At 40.4% G+C, this 26,026-nt stretch overlaps 1 protein-coding gene across 2 annotated transcripts in view; it reads right to left on the reverse strand.

Annotated features, from left to right (window-relative positions):
• The window catches only part of PPP2R2C (protein phosphatase 2 regulatory subunit Bgamma), a 282,079-nt gene that overhangs the window by 350 nt on the left and 255,703 nt on the right, over positions 1 to 26,026 (reverse strand). For both annotated transcript variants that reach the window (XM_077814650.1, XM_077814651.1), the window contains 2 exons: positions 22,170 to 22,339; positions 15,063 to 15,154 (listed from right to left, as the gene is read on the reverse strand). In XM_077814650.1, coding sequence (XP_077670776.1) covers positions 15,063 to 15,154; positions 22,170 to 22,339 — 262 coding nt within the window. The remainder of the gene's footprint in view (positions 1 to 15,062; positions 15,155 to 22,169; positions 22,340 to 26,026) is intronic.

Here is a 26,026-nt window from a genome sequence, read left to right on the forward strand (position 1 = left end):
AACGGGAGTGGATCGGTACAGTACAATTACTTTTCCCTGCCATGTAATTGAACTCTATGGAGTTCAGAAACTTGTGTTACTGTGCAGTTTAATATATATGAACTTCTGAGTTTACATGGTCTCTCATTATCTCATGGCATTTAATAGACTGTAAGGTTGCTTCAGTATTGTTAATCCCAAGTGTTCAAAAATCATGAGTCAGAACCCCCAAATCATTAGATTGATTAAAAATGAGATTTTAAAATAATAATTCTTGGTTTCTTTTTATTTGCATTCTAATTCTTGGGCCTTTAAGGTTCAAATTTTCAAGTTTTCTCCATAATTATAAAACTTTTATTTGAATGAAATGTAAGCTCATGACTCCAAGAGCTGTGTCTTTAAGAAAAACAGCAGATATTGCATGACTTGCTATAGAATAGCAAGAGTTGACAGCACTGTATACATTCACATTTCTTTAAATGAATGTTGCCAAGAAAGAAGTTTGAGGAGTTACTAGGATCAGGTCAAATTCATTGCATCTGTGAATTCTGTACGTGAAATTCATTTCCTTACAGCCTTAAATTATTATTATTTATTATTTGTATCATCATAGCACCTACAAGCCCCGGTCATGGACCAGGGCCCATTGTGCTAGGCACTGTACAAACACAGAACAAAAAGACAGGCTCTGCCTGGAAGAGCTTACAATCTAAGTATAAGATGAGAGAAAACAGATGAATACAGATAAACGGGGGAGTACAAGAAAACAATGATACAATATTGTTTAAATAGACAAGGCAGAAACAGGCTGGTGGAAGGGGTAGAACACACGTACAGGGTGAACAATGTGATGGTAGCAAATGTCAGGTTAGTGCCACAATTTTTTGGGGGTGGGGGTGGATTTACTTAGGACAGGATCAGCTAAATGGAAAGAAAAGAAGAGAGGGGTGAGAGGAACAGGGCAGGAGAGGAGAGGGTAGTCAGGTATGAACCTGAGGTGAAGAGGCTGTGAGAAGGGACGGGGGTTGGAGCAAACAGCGAATCAGTGCAGGGCAGAGGGACGTCAGAGAACGTTCCAGAGCTTTGACTAGATGTCCAAAGGTGCCTGCTTGGTCTGCTCCTGCTTCTACCAGGTGGAGTCTCTGGCTGGCTCCTCTCTGCAGCTCACGTAGGGTGGTTGAGGGGAGGCACCAACTGGGTCCCTAGTGTCCCCAGAGTATGTGTGGGGTCCCCCCTCCACATTCTAAATCCAGGGGAGGTGTGAAAGGGGAGAAGGGGTGACCCTGGTTAGGTCCTATTTTACCCATCCCCACCTCCAGGGCAGCAGTCCCTGCTTTGGACACTGTTAATAAGTTTAGAGAAGCAAGCGCTATCAGACCATTTATCCCCAAATACTTTTAATAAAAAGATGTTTACCAATAAACTTGATGTGACTGTATTTGATCTACTACACAATCACAAAAGGAGACATGTACCCTCTCAGTCCTTCCATCCCTCTGCACAAAGCCTAAGTAGTCATGCTTTTTTGCAAGACTATCTGCAGGGGCTGGAGAAAGAGGGATGGAATTTATCTTCTCCTCAAACATAAGCAGACTCCTAATACCAGCCCATAGTCTGAAACAGAGATTGTGTCCTGCTCCAAAATCCTCCACCGCAAGGGGTGATAGTCTGGCTCCACTGAAGTCAGTGGGTCTTTGGGTCACTAGATCCACATGGTCATGGATCCTATGGCCTTGCCTATAACCGCCCACTAACACTGACCTATTGCGGGCCAATGCAGATACTCCCAAGCGGTGGCCAGGGTGTGGAGACCTTTCTGCAAAGCTCAACAGTTATACTCCCCCCACACACACACTGCAGCCCCAATGTAGGGTTTCAGTGGTGTGGAGAGCATCCCATTGGCTCTCTGCACTAGGGAAAAATGTCACCCAAAGCTCATATGGTCTTTAAAGGAGGAGCTATAGAATCATAGAAATGTAGGGCTGGACGGGAGCTTGAGAAGTCATCAAGTCTAGCCCCTTGCATTGAGGCAGGACCAAGTAAACCTAGACCATCCCTGACAGGTGTTTGTCTAGCCTGTTCTTAGAAACTGCCAATGATGAAGACTACACAACCTCTGTTGGGAGCCTATTTCAGAGCTTAACTGTCCTTCTGGTTGGAAAGTTTTTCCTAATATCTAACCTAAATCTCCCGTGCTGCAGATTAAGCCCATTACTTCTTGTCCTACCTTCAGTGGACGTGAACAACCACACGTCACATTCTCAATCATGGTCTTCCTTTCGCAAGACTGACCATGCCCAGTTTTTTTTTAATCTGGCCTCATAGGTCAGGTTTTCTAAAACTTTTTTCAGTTTTGCTGCTCTTCTGTGGACTCCGTTGCCTCTCTTCCACACGTTCCTAAAGTGTGTTGCACAAAACTGGACTCCAGCTGAGGCCTGACCAATGCCAAGTAGGGCGGGACAATTACCTCCCTTGTGTTATATACAACACTCCCGTTAATACACCCCAGAATATCTGCCTGTTTCACAACTGCATCACATCGGTGACTCATACACAATTTGTGATTCACTATAACCCCACCTCCTTTTCAGCACCTACCCAGTTATTCCCCATTTTGTAGTTGGGCATTTGACTTTTCCTACCTAAGTGAAATACTTTGCGCTTTGCTTTATTGAATTTCATCTTGTTGAATTCAGACAATGACTTGAGGGCATTTTTGAATTCTATGCCTGGCCTCCAAAGTGCTTGCTACACCTCCCAGCTTTGTAGCATCTGCAAATTTTATAAGGATGTGCACCACTCTATCATCCACATCACAAATGAAAATATTGAATAGTACCGGACCCAGGACTGACCCCCTACAGGACGTCATGAAATACATCCTTCCAGTTTGACAGCAAACCATTGATAACTACTCTTTGAGTATGGTCTTTAAATTGTGGGTGCACAACTGATTGAATCTAACCCACACTTCTTGAATTGCTTCTGAGACTGTCTTGTGGGACTGTATCAAAAGCCTTACTATAATCAAGCTATAGTACATCTACTGCTCGCCCACAATACAACAGGCCGGTAATACTGTCAAAGAAGGAAATTAGGATCGTTTAGCATGACTTGTTCTTGCCAAATCCATGCTGACTACTCCTTATAATTCTATGATCCTCTAAGTGCTTACAAATCGATGGTTTAATAATTTGTTCCACTACCTTTCTAGGTATTGAAGTTAAGCTGACTGGTCAATAATTCCCTGGGATCCTCCTTGTTCCCCTTTTTGAAGATAGGTACTATGTTTGGCCTTCTCCAGTCCGCTGGGACCTCATCCATCCTCCATGAGTTCTCAAAGATAACAGCTAATGGGTCCAAGATTGCTTCAGCAAGTACCTTATGATGACATTCATTAGGCTCTGCTGACCTCAATACATCCAACTTATCTAAATAGCCTTTAACCTGATCTTCCCCTATTTTAGCTTGCATTCCTTCTCCCTTTTTGTTTATATTAATTGTTTTGAGTATCTGGTCTCCAGTAACCTTTTTAGTGATGACTGAAGCAGCCTTCTTGATACCATCAGTTATTGTCTCCTCTTCCCTGCTAAATAAAAGACCTACATTTTCCGTTGCCTTTCTCCTGCTTCCTCATGTATTAAAGAATCTCTTCTTATTACCTTTTATGTCCCTCATTAGGTGTAACTCATTTTGTGCCTTGGCCTTTCTAATTTTGTCCCTACAAGCTTGTGCTATTCTTTTGTCCTCCTCCTTCGCAATTCGTCCATGTTTCCACATTTTGAAGAGTTCCTGGTGGAGCCATACTTGCCTCTTTCGATTAGTCTTATCTTTCCTTCATATGGGGATAGTCTGAAGTTTTGCCTTTACTAATGTCTCCTTCAGATACTGCCAGCTCTCCTGCATTACTTTTTCTCTTTGATTTTCTTTTCATGGAACCTTACCTAGCAGTTCTCTGAGTTTATTAAAGTCTGCTTTTTTGAAGCCCATTTTCCTCCTGCTGCTCTCACTCCTTCTTTTCCTTAGAATCATGAAATTGATCATTTAATGATCACTTTCACCCAAATTGTCTTCCACCTTCAGATTCACAACCAATTCCTCCCTATTGGTCAGCATCAAGTCTAAAATTACTGTTTGCCGGGTTACTTAATCTACTTTCTGAAACAAAAAGTTGTCCGACACAATACTGTGTTATGCTGTAATTCTCTTCCAATAGATGTCTGGGTAGTTAAAATCCACAAGTATTACCATGTCTTGTGTTTTGGATATTTCTGTTTTTTGTTCTAGAAATGCCTCATCCTGCCCCTCCTCTTCCTGATTTGATAGTCTGTAGTAGACCCCCTACCACAACATCACCCCAATTTTTACTCCTTTTATTTTTACCCAGAGACTTTCAGCTGCTCTGCTTCTCACCTCCTTCTGGACCTCAGAATAAGTGTATATATTCTTTATGTATAATGCAACACTTCCTCCCTTTTTATCCCGCTTCTCCTTCCTGAACATGCTGTACCCCTCTATATCAATATTCCAGTCATAAGACTTCTCCCACAAAATCTCCGTGATATCAATTAAGTCATAATTTAATTTATGAACTAATACTTGCTGTTCGTCCTATTTATTCCCCATACTCCTTACATTTTGTATAGACAACAAAAATGTTGAACTGATGCCCCTCACCCCCATTTCCTTCTTGTTAGTCCTATACCCTATGTCTCCTGCCTGTACAGTTCCAAGCTCATTGTTGGCGCTCAGTAAACAACTCCAAGTCTTTTTAATGCAATCCAGCAGAGTATATTTCATGTGCCCCATTCCAGAAAATGAATAAAAGTTATTGTGTTTTAGCATTGTGTCACTAAGTACAGTTGGTTACACTATTTTTCTGTTGCATTTTGTTTTTGAGGATACACCATAGTCTATTGGACTGGGAATCAGGAGTCTTAGGGCCTATTCCCAGCTCTGCCCCAGACCTGCAGGGCAAGTGACTGTATGTAAGTCACTTCACCTCTTTGTTTTCTTTGTCTGCATTGGCCACGTCAATTATAAGCTCTTTGATGAAGGGACAGTGTTTTACTATACATACAGCGCCTAGTACAACGTGGCCTTTATCTCCATTGGGGCCATTAGTTGCTATGTAATACAAATAATACACTAAAAAATAATTAGGAACTGTGCAACTAAATGACTTTGCATCATGTCTACTGAGTCATAGTTGCCTAGCTCACCATCTTCACTTCAGAAACAATACAGAGAAGCTGCAGAAACTCAGGCAAGCTATATTCTGCATCAGGAATCATTAGCAATATTGCCAGCTATGTCCTCATTCAACGTAGCTGATGATAGCCTAGAATTTGACACAATAGGATTTTATTTTATGTAGCCCTTTTCATAGAGTAGATATCCTGATCTGCTGAAGAAAGCAGCAATGAGTCAGATATTGGTAGTGTAGGGACTGTATAGGACACAGCAACCACTGTACTCAGCAATAACTTGCATACAGATTTGGATGGGTTGTCACGGTGCTTCCTAGAGTTCCCAGACATGAACTGGGAGTGTGATTTGCTCCACCCTTCAGAGGGTGCAACATGCACTCCCCTTCCAGAGCCATCCAGTTCTGCTGGCTAAGGTGGGGGGGGGGGCGGCAATGCTCTTCCCTTTCACACCTACAGCCACCCTTACAGGAAAGTCTCTAAACTCAAGAGCGTGCAGGAACAGCAGCTGTAGCCAGCTGCTGTATGGGGCCAGGGTTCTTCTCCTCTCCTCCACCTCCCCACTCTCACCCATGTAAGGGTCAGGCACAATCTCACCTTTATGCAATAAACTAATAGTAAAATAAAAGATGCTCATGTGAATAGCTTTATAAACTGTATCCAAGGAGCCCCATAAGCCTATTGATCAAGATTAGGTTTGTTTCAGAAAGTGAATCAGCAGCAGTAAATCTGACATTGCGCGCCTTCCAAATCACCATGTCTTGTCATTAAGACTCCTGCTAGTCACAACATGAAATAAAAAAGGGTATTTCATATCTCTGTGCTAACACACAGTCTTTCATTCTAACGCTCTTATATGCTAACTGTGGCTTCCTCCCATGAGCAAAATTTTGAAACTGGTTTGTAATGATGGGGCATCATGGACTGCAGAGCTGTACATGTCTGGAACACATTTCCCTCGGGAATAAAAACCCTCCCTCCATATGAATCCAAAAATAGCATGGGGAGCAGTTTTCACACAGGCAATGTGCCAGCTGAACTGCTCTCAGTCATGGTCAAAAATCCTCTGGTTTTCCAGTAATGTTTTGTATGCCACAAAGCTGCCTCTGCAGTCCATTTGATTTGTTATTTCTTGAACTTTCACATGTTAAAAAAGTCTATTTTCTTTGGCTGGCTCATTTAGAGAGACAGTGCCATTTTTTAATATAAGCATCCCTATTGCTTTGTATGCAGATGATTACTGTTCATGCTGGCCCTCATTTCTGCCATTTAATGGCACTGTAAAAATAGCATTATGTAATGAAAAGGGGCCATTCTTGTTGAAGGTCACAGACAGAGATGAATTATAAGCTTACCTGCTATTTACAATAATACGAAAAGAGGGAGCCGACCTTAACGTTTCTATTATTCTTGTTCAGAAACACAATTCTATATCATATGATGACAACATGATGAAATAGTGTGTATGTGATAGGGAGGTGAAATAGATTCCATATTATACCTTGCATAATGACAGGTTTCAGAGTAGCAGCCGTGTTAGTCTGTATCCGCAAAAAGAAAAGGTGTACTTGTGGCACCTTAGAGACTAACAAATTTCCTCACACGTTCTTGTCAACTGCTGGAAATAGCCCACCTTGATTATCACCACAAAAGGTTTTTTTTCTCTCCTGCTGGTAATAGCTCACCTTACCTGATCACTCTCATTACAGTGTGTATGGTAACACCCATTGTTTCATGTTCTCTGTGTATATAAATCTCCCCACTGTATTTTCCACTGAATGCATCCGATGAAGTGAGCTGTAGCTCACAAAAGCTTGTGCTCAAATAAATTGGTTAGAGTCTAAGGTGCCACAAGTCCTCCTTTTCTTTTTGCATATTATACCTGGCAGCCATATGAGGTGAGAGGGGAAACACGTGTGTGCGTGTGTGTGTGTATCTATCTATATAGCTCACTTTACAAAAGTGTCCTCTATATTCTTAGAGAGACAAAGTGGATGAGGTAACATCTTTTATTGGACCACCTTCTGCTGGTGAAACAAGCTTTCAAGCTACACAGCTCTTCCTATATTCATAGTTTTAAACAGTTTTGTTCTGCACAGCAGTGCTATTACCAGCATATAGACAACATTCTTGCAATTAGTGTTCATGCTAGTTAATTTTTCATATGTGTGTGCTCTGAGCAAAAACTGCGGTTAATTGTTCTACCTGGTTTACTCTGTTTAAGTGCTGCATTACCAGTGTTACTGAAACTCTGTGTTCTCTATGCATGGCACAATGATCGACTACTGTAGACAAAGCCAGGCATTTCTTAGTCTGTATTAGCACTGCAACATAGAACATTCTAGAAACTAAAGGGAGACAAACCCATTCAGCTACCTTGTCTCTCCTCCTGCCCAAACTGGAAACATTAAAACACTGATACTTTGCCCTTCCCAGGGTCACACTTGGCCAGAAGGTTCCTCCACTTCTGGAATGCTGTCAGCCAGATCTTCCCTCTTTAGCGTCCCTTTGCAAGAAGGAAAATATAATACAATGTAGGAACTCAAGTGAATTATCTACAATGTGTACTTGTGTTTGTTTTCCTCCTTTTGTTTTCCTGCTTCCTTCTTTTCTTGCCCCCAATTCTATTCTCTATTTCCATCTCTTCCCCCAATCTCCCACTTTCATTCTTTGTCCCTATTTGCAGTTAGGTTTTGTTCCTTCTTTTTTTCATTGTTTTTCTCTTTTTCCCCCTGCTTCACTCTCTATTAAAATAACTGCCCCTTTTTCCCCTACCTTTCCCTCTCTTTCTTTGTACTCTTTCCTGTTGTTTGCTATTCCCTAATGTCCCTCCTTTCCCCCCCATGTTCTGTTATTACTTCTCAACTGGTTTCCCCTCATGTCCCTTTTCTGCCCTGCCCTGTTCCTCCATCTTGGGTCTCCCCTTCTTCCCCTTCAGTTGTCTGGCCACTCTTGCTTACCATCTGCCCATGAAGTCCTTACCTGCTCTCACAGCCTGCCTCTTGCCTTTTCCCAATGCTTAATTTGTAATGGAAGAGGGGCCGGGTCTCAAGCAATTTTTTTACATTCATTCACTGATGCAGCAAGCCCAGAAGTGCCCGGGCTATGAACTGCCAAGCCTAGAGGTGCCAGGGCTCAGGCCTGGCAAGTCCTGGCACTGCCTCTTCCACTAGGAGTTTCCTTTTTTCCCTCCTCCTTCCTCTCAAATGTTTCTAATTTCCTTTCTCTCCTTTCCCTTCGGTCTGAATCTAATTCCTGCTGAATAAAATAACTGATTGGCAGACTTCCCCTCTTATCTTACATAGAGACCTAGTTTCTGTGCTTATGAATTGGCATGAATATAGGCCTCTGCACACGACTCCTCAGCCTTGGTCTACTATCACAGTGGACTTCATTGTAGAAATGCCACATCCCCCGGATACTTGGTAATTGTGGTTGTTGTTGACCTCCTAAGAAAGATGCCAACACTTCACCCATACCATATTATTCCTACTGCTTAGAAGATGGCTCAGATCTTCTTTGAAAATGCCTTCCACTATCACAAGTTACCATCAGGCATTGTATCAGACCAGAGTTCCAGTTCATCTCCCAGTTCTGCTGGGAATTTCTCAGCCTCCTTGGTGTCGAGTCCCTCACCTCTTCGTAGACTAATGGGCAACAGAGAGAGTAAATCAACTCTTGGAGCAGAATCTGTGCTGCTTTTTGAGCTACCACAAGGATGTGCTATGCCTTCTGTGCTATGCCAAATTTGCATATGACAACACAATCCATGCCTCAATCCAACATAGCCCATTCTTTGCAAACTATGCCTTTACCCATGCTTCCACCCAGCTTTGCATGTGAGTTCCCCAGTACCGGCCCCCCTGCATTTACCTTCCCACCTACACCAGATACACTGGGAGATCAAGGAACACTTGCAGTCTGCCAAACAGGCCTATAAGCACCATGCAGACCCAGACCATCAGGTTACCTCAAATCTGGCCATAGGGGAAAAGGTGTGGCTCTCTGCCCAGAACCTTAAATTGAGCTGCCCAGCCACCCAACTAGACAACCAATGCCTGGCCATTACAGAATGGGTAAAGCCACTGGCCTCAGTTTACAGCTGCACAAGTCTCTGAAGAGCCACCTCATCATTCACATCCAACTCTGAACACCCTGCACCAAGAACCCATACCCAAATCATGCCAATTCACTGTCCCCTACCATAACATAACATGGACAGGAGGAATACTTGGTACATTAACGCCTCAACTCTCACTGAGTTGGGGAAGGCTCCAGTACCTGGGGAACTGGGAAGGCTGTGGTTGAGGTGAGCAGTCTTGGGAACTGGTAGAGATCATTCATGTCCTAGAATTATTGTGAACACTCCATTAAACGTATCCTGAGACACCAGGCCTTACTTTCAAAAATCAGGGCCTGCAACGGAGCCAGTCTGGAAGCCAGGCAACCTAACAAGCACAGCCAGCCTGTAGTGGGCTGCCTGATTGGGTGGAAGAGTCAGCAGACCATCCTTTGAGCCCAGCAGCAGTTGCTCAGCAGCTGTTCAAAGCAGGCACCCATGGCTGCTTGTATCCAGCATCAGATCCAACACCACGCCTGCCTTGGATCCATCCCTGCTCCTGCATTGCCTCACTCCAGATAACCCAGTTCTGATCATTGGCTCTGACTCCTGTGATACATGCTCTAACCATTGGCACAACTGCCCACATCCCCATCACTCACATGCCTGCCCCTAAATTCACACATGGAGGGTGCTTTCCAGATATGGCTTTCCTATTTCCTGCAGTGTATGGTGTGTTGGATGATTCCCCCTCCATGGCACTGTTTTTCTCCTCTCACACAAATCTGGACCACCTGGAAGCATCTGCACCATGGGAAAGGGCAAAGTCTAGGCAGAGTTAGGGGAATAGTGCTGGGATGGCTGGATTACCCTCTCTCTCCTCTGGACTGCAGGCACAAAAGATACACCTTGGTTCTATATTATCTTTTCTGCAGTGCCCACCCTGGTGCTCACTGTTGCCAGACCACCTCATCACCCTAGTATGTGATTGCGAAGGAGATGCGTAGATTCCAAGGCCAGAAGGGACCATTGTGATCATATAGTCTGAGCTCCTGTATAACATCTTCCATAGAACTCTCACATAATTCCTGGAGTACATCTTTTTAGAAAAACAACCAGTCTTGATAATGGTCAGACTCTACCACAACCCTTGACATATTGACCAATGTTTAATTACCCTCACAGTTAAAAATCTGTGCCGTACTTCCAGTCTGAATTTGTCTAGCTTCAACCTTCAGCCAATGGATTCTGTTACTGGGGTCCAAGCCAGTGTGGAGGTGAGGGGGTTCTTACAGATTTTCTTCCTCCATGGCTGCTCCTGCAGATTTTACCATGGGAAATGGCAATCTAGACTTTTCAGGTGCTCAGCAAGAAGAGGGTATGGATGCTGCCATCATGGCAAGCTGGTCTTTTCAAAGGAAAGGCCAGTGACTTTCTGTTGCTTGGGAGCAAATTATGCAGTTTTCTTAGGGAAAAGGAGGGAGAAGATCTACTGCACTGAGTTTCCCAATCCCCATACACGCAATTATGTGTATTTCTCAGGGCAGCCAGTCTTCACCTGGGAACCATTCAACATGGTTCGGTGGTGGTCGGAAACTGACTGGCTTGAGACAGAAGGTTTCATGACTATAAAGTAGATGGTGCATCGGTGGGGAATCTTAGCATCTTTGCTGATGGACAAGCTTGGATAATAGGCTCAGGAGCTATGGGACACACATATAACTGGTCTGGATGGGACTGGGAATGAGAAACAAGGGACTCCCAATCTCCTCAGAAGTAAAATTTGAGATGCCATCTTTTGTCTTGATCTGCTGAATGATGTCTTCTACATTTTAAATGTGGATTTTGCTATCAACCCACCACTGCATCATACAAGACTGGGGTAGACAAGTGTACAAAACCAAATCTTTATTAGAGCTGTCATAAGTAAATTAGTGGTTTAGTCCACTGGAACTTGCCACTTACGCAGATTTAGAGTAGACTCAAGAAGCTAACTGGATGAAGACATAGGACTCTTTGATAGTTGTATGTGATTTTATTTATCTACTTGTATGGCCCTCACCACCATGGTAGCGGAAATACTCCTTTGAAGGCTTCCCTCCAAGCAATTACTTTTTAATTTTTTTTAAATGGTATTAATGTACGTAGTTCTTAATATCATCTAGAATGTACAGGAGGAGGTCAGGTGAAACAGAAATTCAACACTGTAATTCACAGATAACCTGTTCAACTGCTGTTAATTCCAGGACATTTGAGATAAAACCTGAAATAACAATGTGTGCATATTTGCATTCCAAGGTTGGCGATGGGAAGGGGACACTGTTTTACATGTTATTAGTTAATTCTTCTATTCACTTGCACTCTCAAATCTTTAAATAAAACAGCTATATACAGTAAAGCTTGCATGTTCTGAAGTCATGTAAGCATACATATATATATACACACTATACATGGCATGTGTTTATTCTAACACAGTCAACTAACATAATATGTGCTCGGCTGGTTGCATTATTTTTAAGACCCCCTCTTTACCTCCTGCAACTGCTGTTCTTGCCCAAGTATATAATGATTAATGTGTCCTTCGGCAAATGCGATTGGATTTGTCTGATTGTATTAGTTCCTGTTCATTGGAGTTACTGAGCATCAATCACGTTTTAATCAGAGCTTGTGTACATTGATTTTTTTGTAAACAGCCTCAACAATGGGACTCGTGATCCTGAATTAAGTCCTTAATGGCAACAAAAACTAAATAAAAAGATGACAACTTTCATATATAATCATGATTTTAATTTTTAAATGCAACCATATATGTTTCTAATGTGCCACTAAACCTGTTGAATACCCTAAAACTAGATTAGCATTTTTAAAGAAAATGCCATCCTTATGTTTGTAATTATTTTTATTAACACAAATATCGTTATGGGACTCCCCATAAAATTCCCAAGTGCTAATAGGCCTGTCTTACCTTCTGCAAAAAGCTGTATTTAAAATATATATTTTAACTTATCAGACCATCTATCTTAATGTGTATTTTTTAGAAAGATAGGAACTCTTCCTTAAAAAACACTGGTACAGAATCCATATTTGTGCACTGAAACAACAAAATAATTGCCACTTATATGAGCAAGATCACATCTCCTTGTTCAGGAGTGTCAATGCAAGTGTCACACTAATGATGAAAATTGGCAGTGATGTATTTAATTCTCGTTCAGACTGTTAAGAGGAAGTGTTCTAAGTTTAGAAAAGAAAAACTAAACTAAATAAAATAAAATGAATGTTGTCTTTTGTCAAATGACTGACCAAAAGTTGTGCTCGCTGGTTTCTTAAGATCATGCCGGGTATCCCATCCATTTTAATAAGCAGTGTTTAGTGATGGATTCAGAATTGTGCAAGATTAACTATCCTCCCACAAATAAACAGTGTGAGAAATTAAGCCTTTAAAAATGGAATGCTCCCACTTAATGAGGCTCAGTTGATTTCATGCTATGTTGATCTTTCTGATCTGTCAAGTGAGGATTAGACTGAAACAATTACTCTCATTTGAAACCCAATATTGAATAATTCTTGTATTATTAACATGTAGCTATCCAGATACTTTGAGGATGAGAGCATCTACTGAAGGAAGTACCTGAGAGTGCAAATGCATGGCTAGCTACAAGCATAATGTCTTAGAGCTCCCATTTAAGGATGGATGAAATGGTTTTGAAGATGTTAGGAAACTCCTGAAGCTTTGTGATGGTTTTGAAATGTCTGATTAACTCCCCTCTCCTGCCCATACCCACACTTTTTTGCAGTTCTGCACTCCCAGGTTCTGGCTGGGATAAGTGTCAATATTCCCCACAAAAGGCTATTTAGGTGATCTTTCCATCCCCTGACTGGAAGCAAGTAGTACTGGGACTCTCATGAGAAAGCCTCTTGTTCTGATGTTTCTATCTCTTCTCTGCAGGTTCAAGAGATTCAGAGAAGCACCCAAAACTCTGGATGCTTATCCAAAGCTGAGCCAATCCTAATTTTCAAACATCTTGAGTCATGCCCACCACCAGCAGTCTTCTCTAGGACTGGTTAGCCCTGGCACAAGAGAGCCTACTCCCAGGGTGTCACAAGACACTGTGGACGATTTTACCCCAATGTGGTCACTGGCTGGTAGTCCATAAAATAGAAGAATTTACGCAATGCTGAAACAGAGCCAGTTCCCAGGATAAAATAAATTAAGCTCAGGTAGAATATCCCAAAGGCAATGGTCTTGCAACTTCAGTTGACTGAGTAACTTAAAACTAGGCTGGATGAAGTACTTGGGAATATGCTATAGGGAATGTTTTTACATTAACAGGATGACCCAGTAAGTCTTTCCTGTTTCTAATTTCCATGACACTCTGGGGAATTCTATGAATTGTGGGTCGGTATATCTGTGGAATTGTGGAACATCTGCGCACCTATTGGGCTAAAGAAAGGTACTTTATAGCTAGAGAAGGAACCATCAACTCAGTAGGGCAGTTCCAGGTCAGAGATTACAGAGGAATATAGTTTCTCTGGATGAAGAATATGGTGGAAGGTTGTAGCACCTCAGTAAAGAGAGAGCCTCTCTCCCTGGAGTAAAATAGGAACTGAGCAAAGGCAACTATAGTTCAAAGAAAAGAATGTATCTAACAACATTCTAAAGCATTATTTTGTATCTCTATGTGTGTATGAGATAGAAAATCGGACCCATTTTTAGATGTATGAGGGGATGGATTTCACTTATATGGATGGTGAATATTATGGGTCACATACGCTACACAGTCCTCACAAGGACCCTCCATTCATGTCAACGGGAATGCTGTGCAAGGAGTGAGGGCAGTATCTGACAGCTAGTTGGTTCTTAGAAAAGGTAATCTTATCCTTGTTGTTATGAAGGAGGCAGTGGTATTAATTATATTAACTTGGCATATCATAATATAGAGATAAGTTATAACGTTATGGACAAATCCTGCTCTGTTCTACCAGAATGAAGCTAAAGTCTAAGAAACAAATGAATAGAATTTGGTCCCATATCTATAGTTCCTCCACACAAAAAAATTACATGACATTAGAAGAATGTTTCACAAACGGTGACCAGTGGTCTGCAAAGCTGTGACTGGTCACATGGCACTGGCTCTTCCTCCCTCCTTATTTTCAGCTGCTAGATTGGATTTAAAAGGAAGCTACTTTGTTAACTTGCCCGAGCATGAGTTTCCTTAGCAACCCCCCCCATGAAGGTGTTTGTGAAAACAGTTTTCTTTTGATTCTTTCAGCCCATTTTGGTGCTTTTGGTGGAAATGAGTGGAATTTGATTTTCTCCCAGTGGCTGAGTGCAGAGAATAATGATTCTTAAATTTCAGAGTAGCAGCCGTGTTAGTCTGTATCCGCAAAAGAAAAGGAGGACTTGTGGCACCTTTGAGATTAACAAATTTATTTGAATATAAGCTTTTGTGAGCTACAGCTCACTTCATCGGATGCACTGAGCATAAGCTTCCGTGAGCTACAGCTCGCTTCATCGGATGCATTCATTTAGACTGAATGCATCCAATGAAGTGAGCTGTAGCTCATGAAAGCTTATGATCAAATAAATTTGTTAGTCTCTAAGGTGCCACAAGTCGCCCTTTTCTTTTTGCGGATTCTTAAATTCTGGCTGAGGGGGTGAAAAGGTGCAACAGTAATAACAGACTGGACACTGATATGGAGAAATGTAACTTGATATGTACAATAACCCCAAGTCACAGATGATTTATTGATTATACTCCATCCTTTGGCAGCCCCTTGGTGAAATTAAAATAGTGATGAACATAAGGATGGGTTACCTGTCTGATCCATTCCATGCACATTCAAACTTGTCAAAGATGCAGTCATTTTCATAAAGGGAACACAGCTTGCTCCTAAGGTAATCATGGACCTGTTTAACCGAAAAAGACAGTGCAGGTTTTACAAATCATTATTTTAGAAATGTTCTATACTATTGCTCTTATAGGTTGGTAGATTTTACAAAGATAGAGAGTACTTCTATCTCTTAAACAAGAGATCTGTGCTCTTCTGTAGTTCAATTAAAAGAGTGCTATAGAACTAATGGAGCAGGAAAGCTTTGGCTAGACCATGCTCTTTTGAGCATACTGTAGATTACCTTTCTCAAACATGGTTGATTCCTGTTAGTGTGAATTTCTGAACTCTAGCCTGATTCCAAAATGGATCTTCCCCGTTGATACAGCAGATGTGCTAATGAGAGAATGAATCGTCTAACTTAAATAATAAATAATAATAATCCAAGATCTATATAGACTTTCACTTACAATATAGGGTTCAGAGAGAGGTCCCTGCTCCATTTATAAAAGCTATAATCTGCGGTATTACATTATACAGCAATTCAGAAATAAAGTATAGTATAGTGGTGTCTTATTTACATAGACTAGTACCCAGAATTCTCTCCCGCTCATAGCTACTTCATATCAGTGATGATGTCTGAGATCTGAAAACAAACCATGAGTTCTTATCTTGCATGGTTTGAAAGTAAGATTCACAGAAGACCTTGTTTTAGGCTGCATACCTCTATGGAGTGTGAGTTTATCATAGAGGACATAACTCATGTGCATTGCATCAGTCCTTTAATTAATTCAATTTTTTTCTTCTATATGATGTTCTTCACCCCCACATTGAAATAAGAAGCCAGAGAATTCCTGCCTGCACAAGGCCTAATAATCCAACACCTCCCTCCGATATGAATGTTGTATAGATGACTTCTGAGGAAGTACTATATCAATGCAATGTAGCATAAGGACCAAATTTAGTCCTGGCGTAAGAAGGTACCCCTTCCACTGAAGTTCATGGAAACTATGTCTGTTTATGTCAGAGATAAATTTGGCTCTCTTGACTGTGGCGTTTTCAGCATCCTCCACTGGTCGAAGGCCTAGAATCTTCTCCAACAAGATACTTTAATACCAGTTTCACTGCTCTGTCTAGCTAGTTCACTCAAGCATTATTAAAACTAGAACTGTTTGCTACAGCTGCACTGTACTGTACAGTGAACAAACTTGCAAATTAACTCAATGTTTTATGGGCTATAAATTTCGGTCCTGGATCAATTTTCAGAATCAGATTAGTGAGCATCCTATACTATATATGATCAGTTAAAGTTTGTCAGCTGAACACGCTATTTACTTAATAGCTAATAAACATGTGGGAGATGTGGGTGGAATGTTTCCCAGTTAAATGCATTTACTAAATGTTGCACTTTGTGGTGCACGTTCATGGTGGATGCTTCGTGTAACCTTCATAATGAGAACATTCCATCTTCCCTTATTGATGGGCACCAGATTTTTTCAGGAGAAATTGGCTGGGTTCCCTAATTGTCACTCATCTCCGAGGCGACGATCATTGTCTCATTTGTTAATATTTTTAATTGTATTACAGGATTGAGATTATGTATGTTTATTGTGTTAATTTATGTTATAGGAGTGAGGCCCTTTCATCAGTATCCTGATTGCCTAGCACAAAAATCAACACATGAAAGAAACTGACAAAAAAGGACAGGGCAGGATGAAAGGATGAAGCAGCAGTAAAATGATATGCGTAGTATTCAGTGGTCTCAGACCTCCACCTGCCTAGCCATTTTCATCTCCTCATGCTCTTTTTTCTGCTATCTGTTCCATGTGCCACATGACCACTGTGACTAATGCTCCCTTGGAAAAGTGCGTTCAGCTCTACAACTTTTAATCAGCTATGCAGTGCTTTGTGTTTCCTCCATTTTCATTCTTCCTTCTGAATTTCAGAAGCTCCTAACTCCTCGTTATCAAGGTGTTGATGCTCTGTCCACAGGCTTTCATAAATGCCAGCGCTCATTTGTCGGCTCATCATTCTGACCTTTCTTTTCACTCTTGCTCACACTGATACCCTCCAGGATAACTGTGAGAATCTTCACGGTTAAAAATTTGAACACCTGCCCTGTTTTTCCATTGAAACCTCCCACTCATGGAACGTTGAACCATCATAAAGATGAGGTTATCAAATCAGCTTCCATTGCATCAGTAAATTAAACAATGACTAGAGGCAACCGTGCACCAACATTACCAAGATCACTGCTGTGTTGGCCTCTGCAAAGGTGGCACAGCAGTTGTGTGGATGATTCCAGATGTTGATTTCATCCCTTCCTGCACCAGTCAGCAGAGCGGCTGTGGAAGGGAGCACACATTTCTACCTCTAAGACTGGCACAGGAGTGGCTTTCTCTGGGAACTGTTGGAAGCTCCACATCACTTCCATAGTGGCTCAGGGCTATAGTTTTGCCCTCTCTCTCCTACCCTCGATGCAATGGATTGATGTGACTGACCATTTAGAAACATGGTTTCAATGGGATAATCTGTGGTCAGTGGCATTGCATGAAAACACATTTTTTTTATAAAAGTCTAATACCACAAGCAATAAAAGTACTTTAGTTTGTACACTTAGGTTTTTCATTATTATTATTATTATTAATAATAATTATTATTATTATTAATTATGATAAAATTCATCCACTGCTTAATGAATTCTGGAAGTAAAGTCCACACTATCATGGTTTGATGATAAAACTGGATTTTATTGTCCAAGTATTGCTCATATGTGCTATCTCGCCATCTATGAAAAATGTTCCAATTTCCATAAAAACTGTTCTTAATGAATTGCCACCAGAATTTTCCTTTCTGGAACCATGTTCCTCAGTTATGTAAGCCCTTGACAGAATTATCCAGACATTCTACACTCTGGGGAAACACTGGGGAGCTATTTTGATGGAACAAATTATTTCAGGCAAGGATTGTCATGACAAAAGGCACATTAGTCTGAATTATTGTCATTTGGCCTTGCCCACTTTGAGATCACACTGATACTAACCACAAACATGGTCATGTTTGGTTATTGATAACAGAGTTCTGTATTGTTCTGACCTCAAGGTGATGAGGCCTTAGAGAATTACATAGAGATCTTTTTTAGAAGATGTCCAAGAAACTAAATTCTGTCAGTGGAGCAGTTATAAAACTTGTCTCTTCTTGACCCCTATGGAAAATCTCCTATCGTGACCCTTCATGGAAGCAATCTCATCTAGCTTTCAAAATATATACATTACATATGTGCACATGGCACTTCACAGCAGTCTAAATTTAGACATCCAGTAATGTACAATGATGACTACAACAAGGGAGGACCAGGCACAGTGCATTAAAAAGGCCAAGGGTTGCAATAATATATCATGTTGTTGTTTCAGTTAGGAATATGCTTAACAGTTCTCTGAGAGCAAGTCATATATGAGTGACATAAGGAGTAGGAGGAAGGCAGATAAAATTATGAACCCATCAGAACAACAGAGAGGAAGGGAAGGTGGAAAAGGGCACAGGCAGCAAAAGAAAGGCAGAAGGATGGTTCTGTAAAAAGGAGAATGTGGTGGGGGAACACAGCGAGGGCAGGACGTGGTAAGCTGCCACAACAGAGCAAAGTCAATATGAGAGAGTTTTAATATTAGTTAACTGGGCTGACTATGGGAAGCAGTGAGGGCTTCCCCCTTGCTGCTAGTGCAAGTGCCATTTGATTCCAGACACCTGAGACTTTTTGTTGGCCACCCCCTTGAGGGGGCAGGCGGCTGGGTGCTGAGCATGACATGGAATCATGTTATGTGGATTCCTTCTAGCAATTAAAGGGGAAACGGAGAAGAGAAATAGGGTGCAGTTCAGAGCACATCAGAGGGATATCATTTTTCTCTAACTTTATTTAGCGGCAATAGGCTCAAGATAATGCAGTTCAGAGTCCTGCACAGGATGTATTGGAAGTCTACATGTCTTTATAGTTGTGCCTTATGAGAACTTGGCATTTGTGAAAGTAAGTAGTCCTAGTCTGAGATACATTACAAAGATTAGTTCAAAATACAATAGAATATTGGGACTGAGTAATGAATATTATCGATGGGATGTGAGGATAAAAATTGCCCCGACCTTCAGTTACTTAATGTACATAAGTTCTTGTTATGAAGAACACATTTTTACAATGGTTGTCCATAGCACTACCTAGTGTAAAACAGGAGAAAATTTAGACACAAAATAGTAGCAACATGGGGAGACTGATACAGTTTTTCAGTAGTTCTCAATCAGGGGTTCGAGGCCCCCAGGGGAGCCTCCAAGTTGGGCCAGCATTAGACTTGTTGTGGCCCGGGGCAGAAAGCCAAAGTCCCACTGCATGGGGCTGAAGCCCAGGTTCCTGAGTCCTGCCACCAAGGGTTGAAGCTGAAGCCTGGGCAATGTAGTTTCATGGGGGCCCCTGTGGCATGGGGCCCCAGGCATCTTCCCTGCTTGCTACCCCCTAAAGCCGCCCTGGCTTTTACATGAGAAAACCGGTTATTGCAGCACAGGTGGGCCGTGGAGTTTTTATAGCATGTTGGGGGGGGAGGGGAGGCCTCAGAAAGGAAAAGGTTGAGAACCCCTGCAGTAGATGACAAAGCGAGCCTCTTAACAAGTATCTTATATCCTGAGTACATGATGATCCACCACATTTTAAAGCAATATTAATGTTATAGATGAGAACTCTTTTTACCCTACAGTAAATAATTGCTACATGGGTTATGAGGCATTAGATGAAATGATGTAGCTCAAATATTCTTATTTATTTTGTTTATCATCTTATGTTTCACTTCCCTTTTTTGTATGGAGGCTTTTCTTTATTTGTTTGTTTGCAGCTGGAAAGGCATAACCTGTAGATACAGTCCACCAAGCCCAGATTTTCAGAACTGTGTATGAGCAAATACATGTCCAATTTGCACCCACAGTTATTGTGCTTACATGTGCAGTTGTAGCAATTAGATGTGCAAATATCAATATATTCAAAAATGCACAGTTCTGAAAATCTGGGCCTTAATTGCTGCCTTCTGAGTACATGTCAAGGTGCATAATAATATTTCTTTATTAATTTGCATTTGCTATCCAGACATTCGTGTGTCTGTGGCCTGGTGGACATAATATTTGCATGAGAAAAATATATTTTAAAAAGTATAATTTTTGAACATTTTCTCTTTTCTATAAAACCCAGAACCATCTTTTCCAAGGAGAAGAGGACAAAAGGCTGCAGAAAATAGCCTGAATTTGTTGAATCCTAATCACTGATGTTATACTGTCCTATGAGGCATCCTCTCATAAATCACTCGTGGTCTTCCTTGTTTTGTCATCTGCAAAGGATTTATTTATATCAATGGCATCACTATCCTCTCTACAGTGGGTAAGTGTTTGAAAAGCAAAGAGAATCTATAGTTTCATGGAAGGCAGCAAGACCTAGTTTTAGACTTTCCATCTTTTTATAAGCTTCTGATTATTGCAGTCAGTAGTGAAAAATTTACATTTTACTCATTCCCCACATCTCTGCATGGAGAAATATAACTTTTTAATTGGCCCCACTGCTAGGTGTCAGGTTGATTTAAAGGTGGCCGGCTTATTTCAAAGATTCGTACATGAGGAAATAAAAGCAGATGTCAGACTCAAGACAAACAGGTTGGCCTGAGTATCTCTTTCCCTCTAGGGAGAAGGCTGCTTACCACATTAACATATATGCAAAATAACACATTACCAGAGGTCCCAAAATCTTAGACATGGATGTAACATACCAAATACTGTTTTATTTCCCTCACTTCTCATCATGTTTTGCATAAGAACCAAAATCTCTAACACATTTATCACTATCAGGGCAGTTAAGTTACTGAAGAAAGTCAGTTTGTGGCTTTACAAGAATGTAAATTGACATTTTCAAAGGCTAATATGGGATTTAGCTACACAGCTCCTACTGAAACTAATGGGATGTGTCCCTGAAACCTGAGTCTGTATTGGCTGCTTGTACAGTTAAAGAGAAAAGAAAAAGAAGACCCTAAATACTGTTATGGTGGGATTTGGCCTGATAAACCAGACTCCTGAGTTCTTAGTAAATGTTACCAGGAGTTCAGGGAAAATAATTAAAAAAAAACAACAACCCAAACCCCACAACCCTATTCCCACGGCAGGGAACACTGAGCTTTACCTCCACGGACCTAAAATGTGAGATATATACAGCAGAATATTCATTTTCAACTCCTGATCTCCTGCAGGGCTGTCTATAGCTAGGCATTACTGACCAGCCCAACTGTACTTTTAAAGATTGTCATTTTACATATACTTATGCAGAACATAGTTTTCAACAGCTTTTTCCCATTGTATTTTTGCAACAAGGACGTTCTGAGGGCACACTTGTCCCACTTTGAGTGATCTTAGAATATTTTAAACTCAGATTGTTCTTACCAGATGGCACAGACTCCAAGGCCCAAATTCACTATTGGCTGAAGTCAGCAGAATTGCATGCTCCAACACTGAATTTGTCACCTTGTGTGAGTTTGACTGGCATTAGCCAAACTCCCACAGTGATGACAATATTTTGATTTAACAAGGGTTTCTTTTGTGATTAGGCCAGTTCAGAACTCTAGGAAGAAATCTACATGTGGGATTTTCAAAAGCACTCAGCACTGGCCTAATTCTGCTCCCCCTAACTTAATGGTGCAGCTCTCATTGATTTCAATGGGACCAGAGTTAGGCCAATGCTGAGCACTCTTGAAAACTCGAACCTACATCTTTATTACAACCATTAAATTGTGGAGTTGCATAATGAATATATTGATGCAGAACTGAAGAGATGATTCCCCTTGATATAGACAGCAGTTGTTTTAAGGGCCAAATTCAACTTTGGTATAGCTCCATTGACTCCAGAAGAGGTAATGCTCTCTCACCCGTGCTCAAGTGAATCATATCTACTATTTATTTTAAAGTGACTCTTGTATAACAGTGATCTCAGAACAAGCACTGCGGATCTACAGTGCCCTATGAATGTGTTTGGAATATGGAGATGTTTTTGCAGCATTGCACTTTAAGACATAGCAAACATCTACCTGATATGTTTCTATAGGCTTTGTTTCCATGTTCAGATCCCAGACTTTGACAGTGAGGTAATCCCTTGTTAGCATATATCGGCCACTGTGACTGAATTTAACATCCGACACTGAAGAGATAATTTCTGAAAAAAACGATCTGTTACTGGGGTCTTCCGGTTCTTCAAAAACTGGTTAAAAAAAAAAAGAGAGAAAAAGAAATTAGAATATCATAAAAATGTTTCTTTATACAATTCTTTATTATGTGCTTCTCTTTTGAAATAATATGGTTCAGGGTACAAATCCATTCCATATAAAATGAATGTTATGGCTGCTAATTTCTTCATCATAAGAATACAAGATTCACATTCTAAAAGATTCATATTTTAGAACATGGGCTTTGACAGTTTTGGAGGAAGCAAACATGTTGGCTCAGTTAAATTGACTACAGATGATGTCAGTTTAGAATTGAGTAACAATGATAGCTTAGAATTATCATTTATTATTTGTATTACACTAGAGCTTAGGAGCCCCAGTCATGGACCAGGACCCCATTGTTCTAGCTGCTGTACAAACAAACAACAAAAAAGACAGTCCCTGTCCTAAAGAGCTTATAATGTGATTAAGCATGTGTGTTACCTTTCATTCAGCATGATTCCAGACTGCTTTACAAAACTATACACATAAGAATCATTTCATCCACCAATGAAGTACAACCACCCCTGTGTTTAAAGACAGCAGCTATTGATACTCTTTTGGGGAAAAGACTATCTTTTTGTTCTGTGTTTGTACAGCCCTATGAAAAAGTTGAGGACAGAAAATGAAACAAATTTTCCATTTAAAACTGGTGAGGGAAGGTATGTATTAAATGGAAATTAGTCACGATGCTGCAAAACACGACAAGGGATTGTTCATATCCACAAGAGAGTCAAGAACAGAATTGTGTAAATAACTGATTTTTCAGTTCACTGGCCAAGCCAAAAACTAAAACTGAACTGTTTTGGGTCAACCCAAAATGATTTTTAATTTTTTGGCAAACCGAAAAGTAAAAAAATAAATAAAAATGTTTTGGGTCAAATCAAATGAAACAAAATGTTTCATTTCATTTGGCCAATGTTAACTTTTTTTTAAATTGCAGCAAGTTTCAAAACTAAGTTATTTCAAATAAAAAATGAAAATGTTTCATTTCAAAAATGACAAAACAAATTTTTTTTTGACTGAAACAATCTTGTAAACTTGACAAACTTTGGCAAAATGTTTTGGTTGACCCAAATCTGCATTTTGGCCAAAAAGAGGTTTATCCAAAAAACATTGCCCAGCTCTAGTGAAGAACTTTATTTTATGTAATATTTCTAGAAGCAGAGATCCCGCATGACGTGACGGGATCAGCTGGTTCAGTACTGGCACAGTTAGTGAATCCCCATCGCTATTCTTGCACCCTATTTGTCCTGGAAGGGCTTCCATCCCATTACTGACCAGCTGCAACCCTGATTACTCTGGGGGATGTATTTATTATTAATAATTTTTTTTTCTTAAGAAAAAAGCCCTCTGCATCCTCTGCCAAGGCATCTGGGGTGCTGTACAATATAATAAAACATTAATTATGGTTGAGATTTTCAAAGGAGCCTAAAGGAGGTAGGTACTCAACACCTATGAAAATGGCCTCTCTGAAAAATTCTGACCTAAAATGAAGAGTTAAAATTAGTGAAATATAGTATACGCTACAGTATACAACAACAACAATAATAATGCACTCAGTCCTTTAATCTGAAGAGCTCAACATTATTTTTCAAAAGGAGAATTATCATCCCTATTTCACAGATGCAAAAACTGAAGACCTGTAGCTAACAATAAAAGATATCAGGTATATTTCAGATATCAACATGAAATATAAGTATTAATTAATATTCTAACATAGGCCTCAGGTCTATAAGACAATAGCTTAGCTAAACTGAGGCCTAAGGCCTAGAGACTTAACCACTAAGTGACCCTAGATCATAAGTTGTCACAAGATAGCAATGACCTTACATCACAAGATGTCATCAGGTAGAATATTGCATTAAGCAAGTGTTCCTAAACTGCTGATATTTAGGAAACATATATTGCAAAGTACCAGTTAAAGCCGGTTAGAATACTGTGGAGATTTTTGCAAACATAGGGAGTCAGCAATGTGCCAACCACAAGTTGTTATAGTGATTGAGTGACATAAATGTTAATCAGTACAAGGAGAACTAATAGCCCAAGCACCCATCAGGGTCAGAAAGAGACATTGGGACTCTTGACTCCCAGCCCCCTTTGCTAACCACTTAACCATGCTTTTTCTGCATGTTAAGTTCACAATCTGAGGTGAAATGTCTGCAAGTAACTGAGGAAAAGAGTTTACTAAGTATTTAGATAAGTAAAGTGGCTTTCTCCCCCACCGCATCCTTAAAGCAAAATACATAAAATGCATCTGTGCGTGATTACTTTTTGTAGTCCACCAAGAATTTACTTCTCACTAAAATTCAAAGTATCTAAGTTACAGCTTCAGAGAATCAAAATAATGTTATGCTGAAAAATAAGAGAGGTGATTATATGTGGGTTAACTCAGAAAATGATGGGCAACTTTCTCTGAGGGTGGTGCATGAAACGCAGCCATGCTTGCACACGAGAATAGACTCTCTGTATTTAAGCACATACAACAAATCTAAATGATAATTAACTACATCAAAAGAAAGAAAGAAAAAACTTTTCAGCCTGAGAGTAAACGAACACCTTTAAACAGCTCTCTGAAAATGTGCGGAGACATTCAGTAAGGTAGATATTTTGTAATTATCCTGTCAAGTTTTCAATAGAAGTCTGATGAGCACAAAGCAATTATCATCTCTCACACCTCTTCCCTTTAATCTGTCCAAACCATGTATTGTGAATGACAGGAATTTCATCCTCCTAATTATGATGTAAAGTTGTTATTAAAACCAGGAAAGAAAAAAGCCACTAAAATGCTCTTTCATTTATGGCAGTGATGAGTTTTCTCTGTGTTTCTCAGCTTAAAAGCTCAACAGTTCTGGTTGAGTTCTGCCAATGATTTCAACAGCAGTTAGATCAGAACTGGTGTGCTCTCTATTTCATTACATAGTCATAATGGTCATATACAATAGCGGCCCTTATTTAAGGGAAATAGATAGGGTTCTCTCATCATCTGCAGTATTCCCTGTTGTTTTCCTATATTTACTACAGTAAATACCTTGAATACTATAAATCATGAGGTTATTTATATTCAAATATTAATTTAGGTATTAAAGTCAAGGTTCACTATCTTTTTTAAAAGGTATTTTCTTTCTTTATGTGAGAGAAAATGGAATTTAGTAGCCCTGCTGTAAGCAATTCCTTTAAGCAGAGTAGCTAGCCCCAGGAAGATCGCCTCAGTGTAGGGAGCATCTTTGGGTGGTTTTATGACCTCTATAACACCCCTGTGTGCAGCAGACATAAGAGACGTGCTAGGGAAAAGGGGAGTAGCTAGGGCATCCCATCACCCTGGGCATCTCTGCCTGCTATAATAGTTTGCTGGAGTCATTAGCATCAGTGTAAGGTAAAGCAGCCTTTGGTCTTCACTAATTCACACTGGGAGACCAGTATAGCATACAGTAGCCCAGGATCAAGAGAGTGCAAAGCTGCTTTAATTTTATATAGCAAGAGAAGTCTCATTTGACTGGGATCTGGAACTAGAGTTTTGCTGAAAGCTGCTTAAAAAATAAGTTATAATTCTCTAGCAATTACTAAATAACTTTGATAACTGTCTAACTGTCTACCTTCAGTTATGAAAAAATGGATTTCATACTCCAAATGCAATTGTCCCTTCTCAACGTTAGTTACCGGTATATCAAAATGCTAAAGCT

The sequence above is a fragment of the Eretmochelys imbricata genome, chromosome 4 (genome assembly GCF_965152235.1).
Source record: "Eretmochelys imbricata isolate rEreImb1 chromosome 4, rEreImb1.hap1, whole genome shotgun sequence".
Taxonomy (NCBI): domain Eukaryota; kingdom Metazoa; phylum Chordata; order Testudines; family Cheloniidae; genus Eretmochelys; species Eretmochelys imbricata.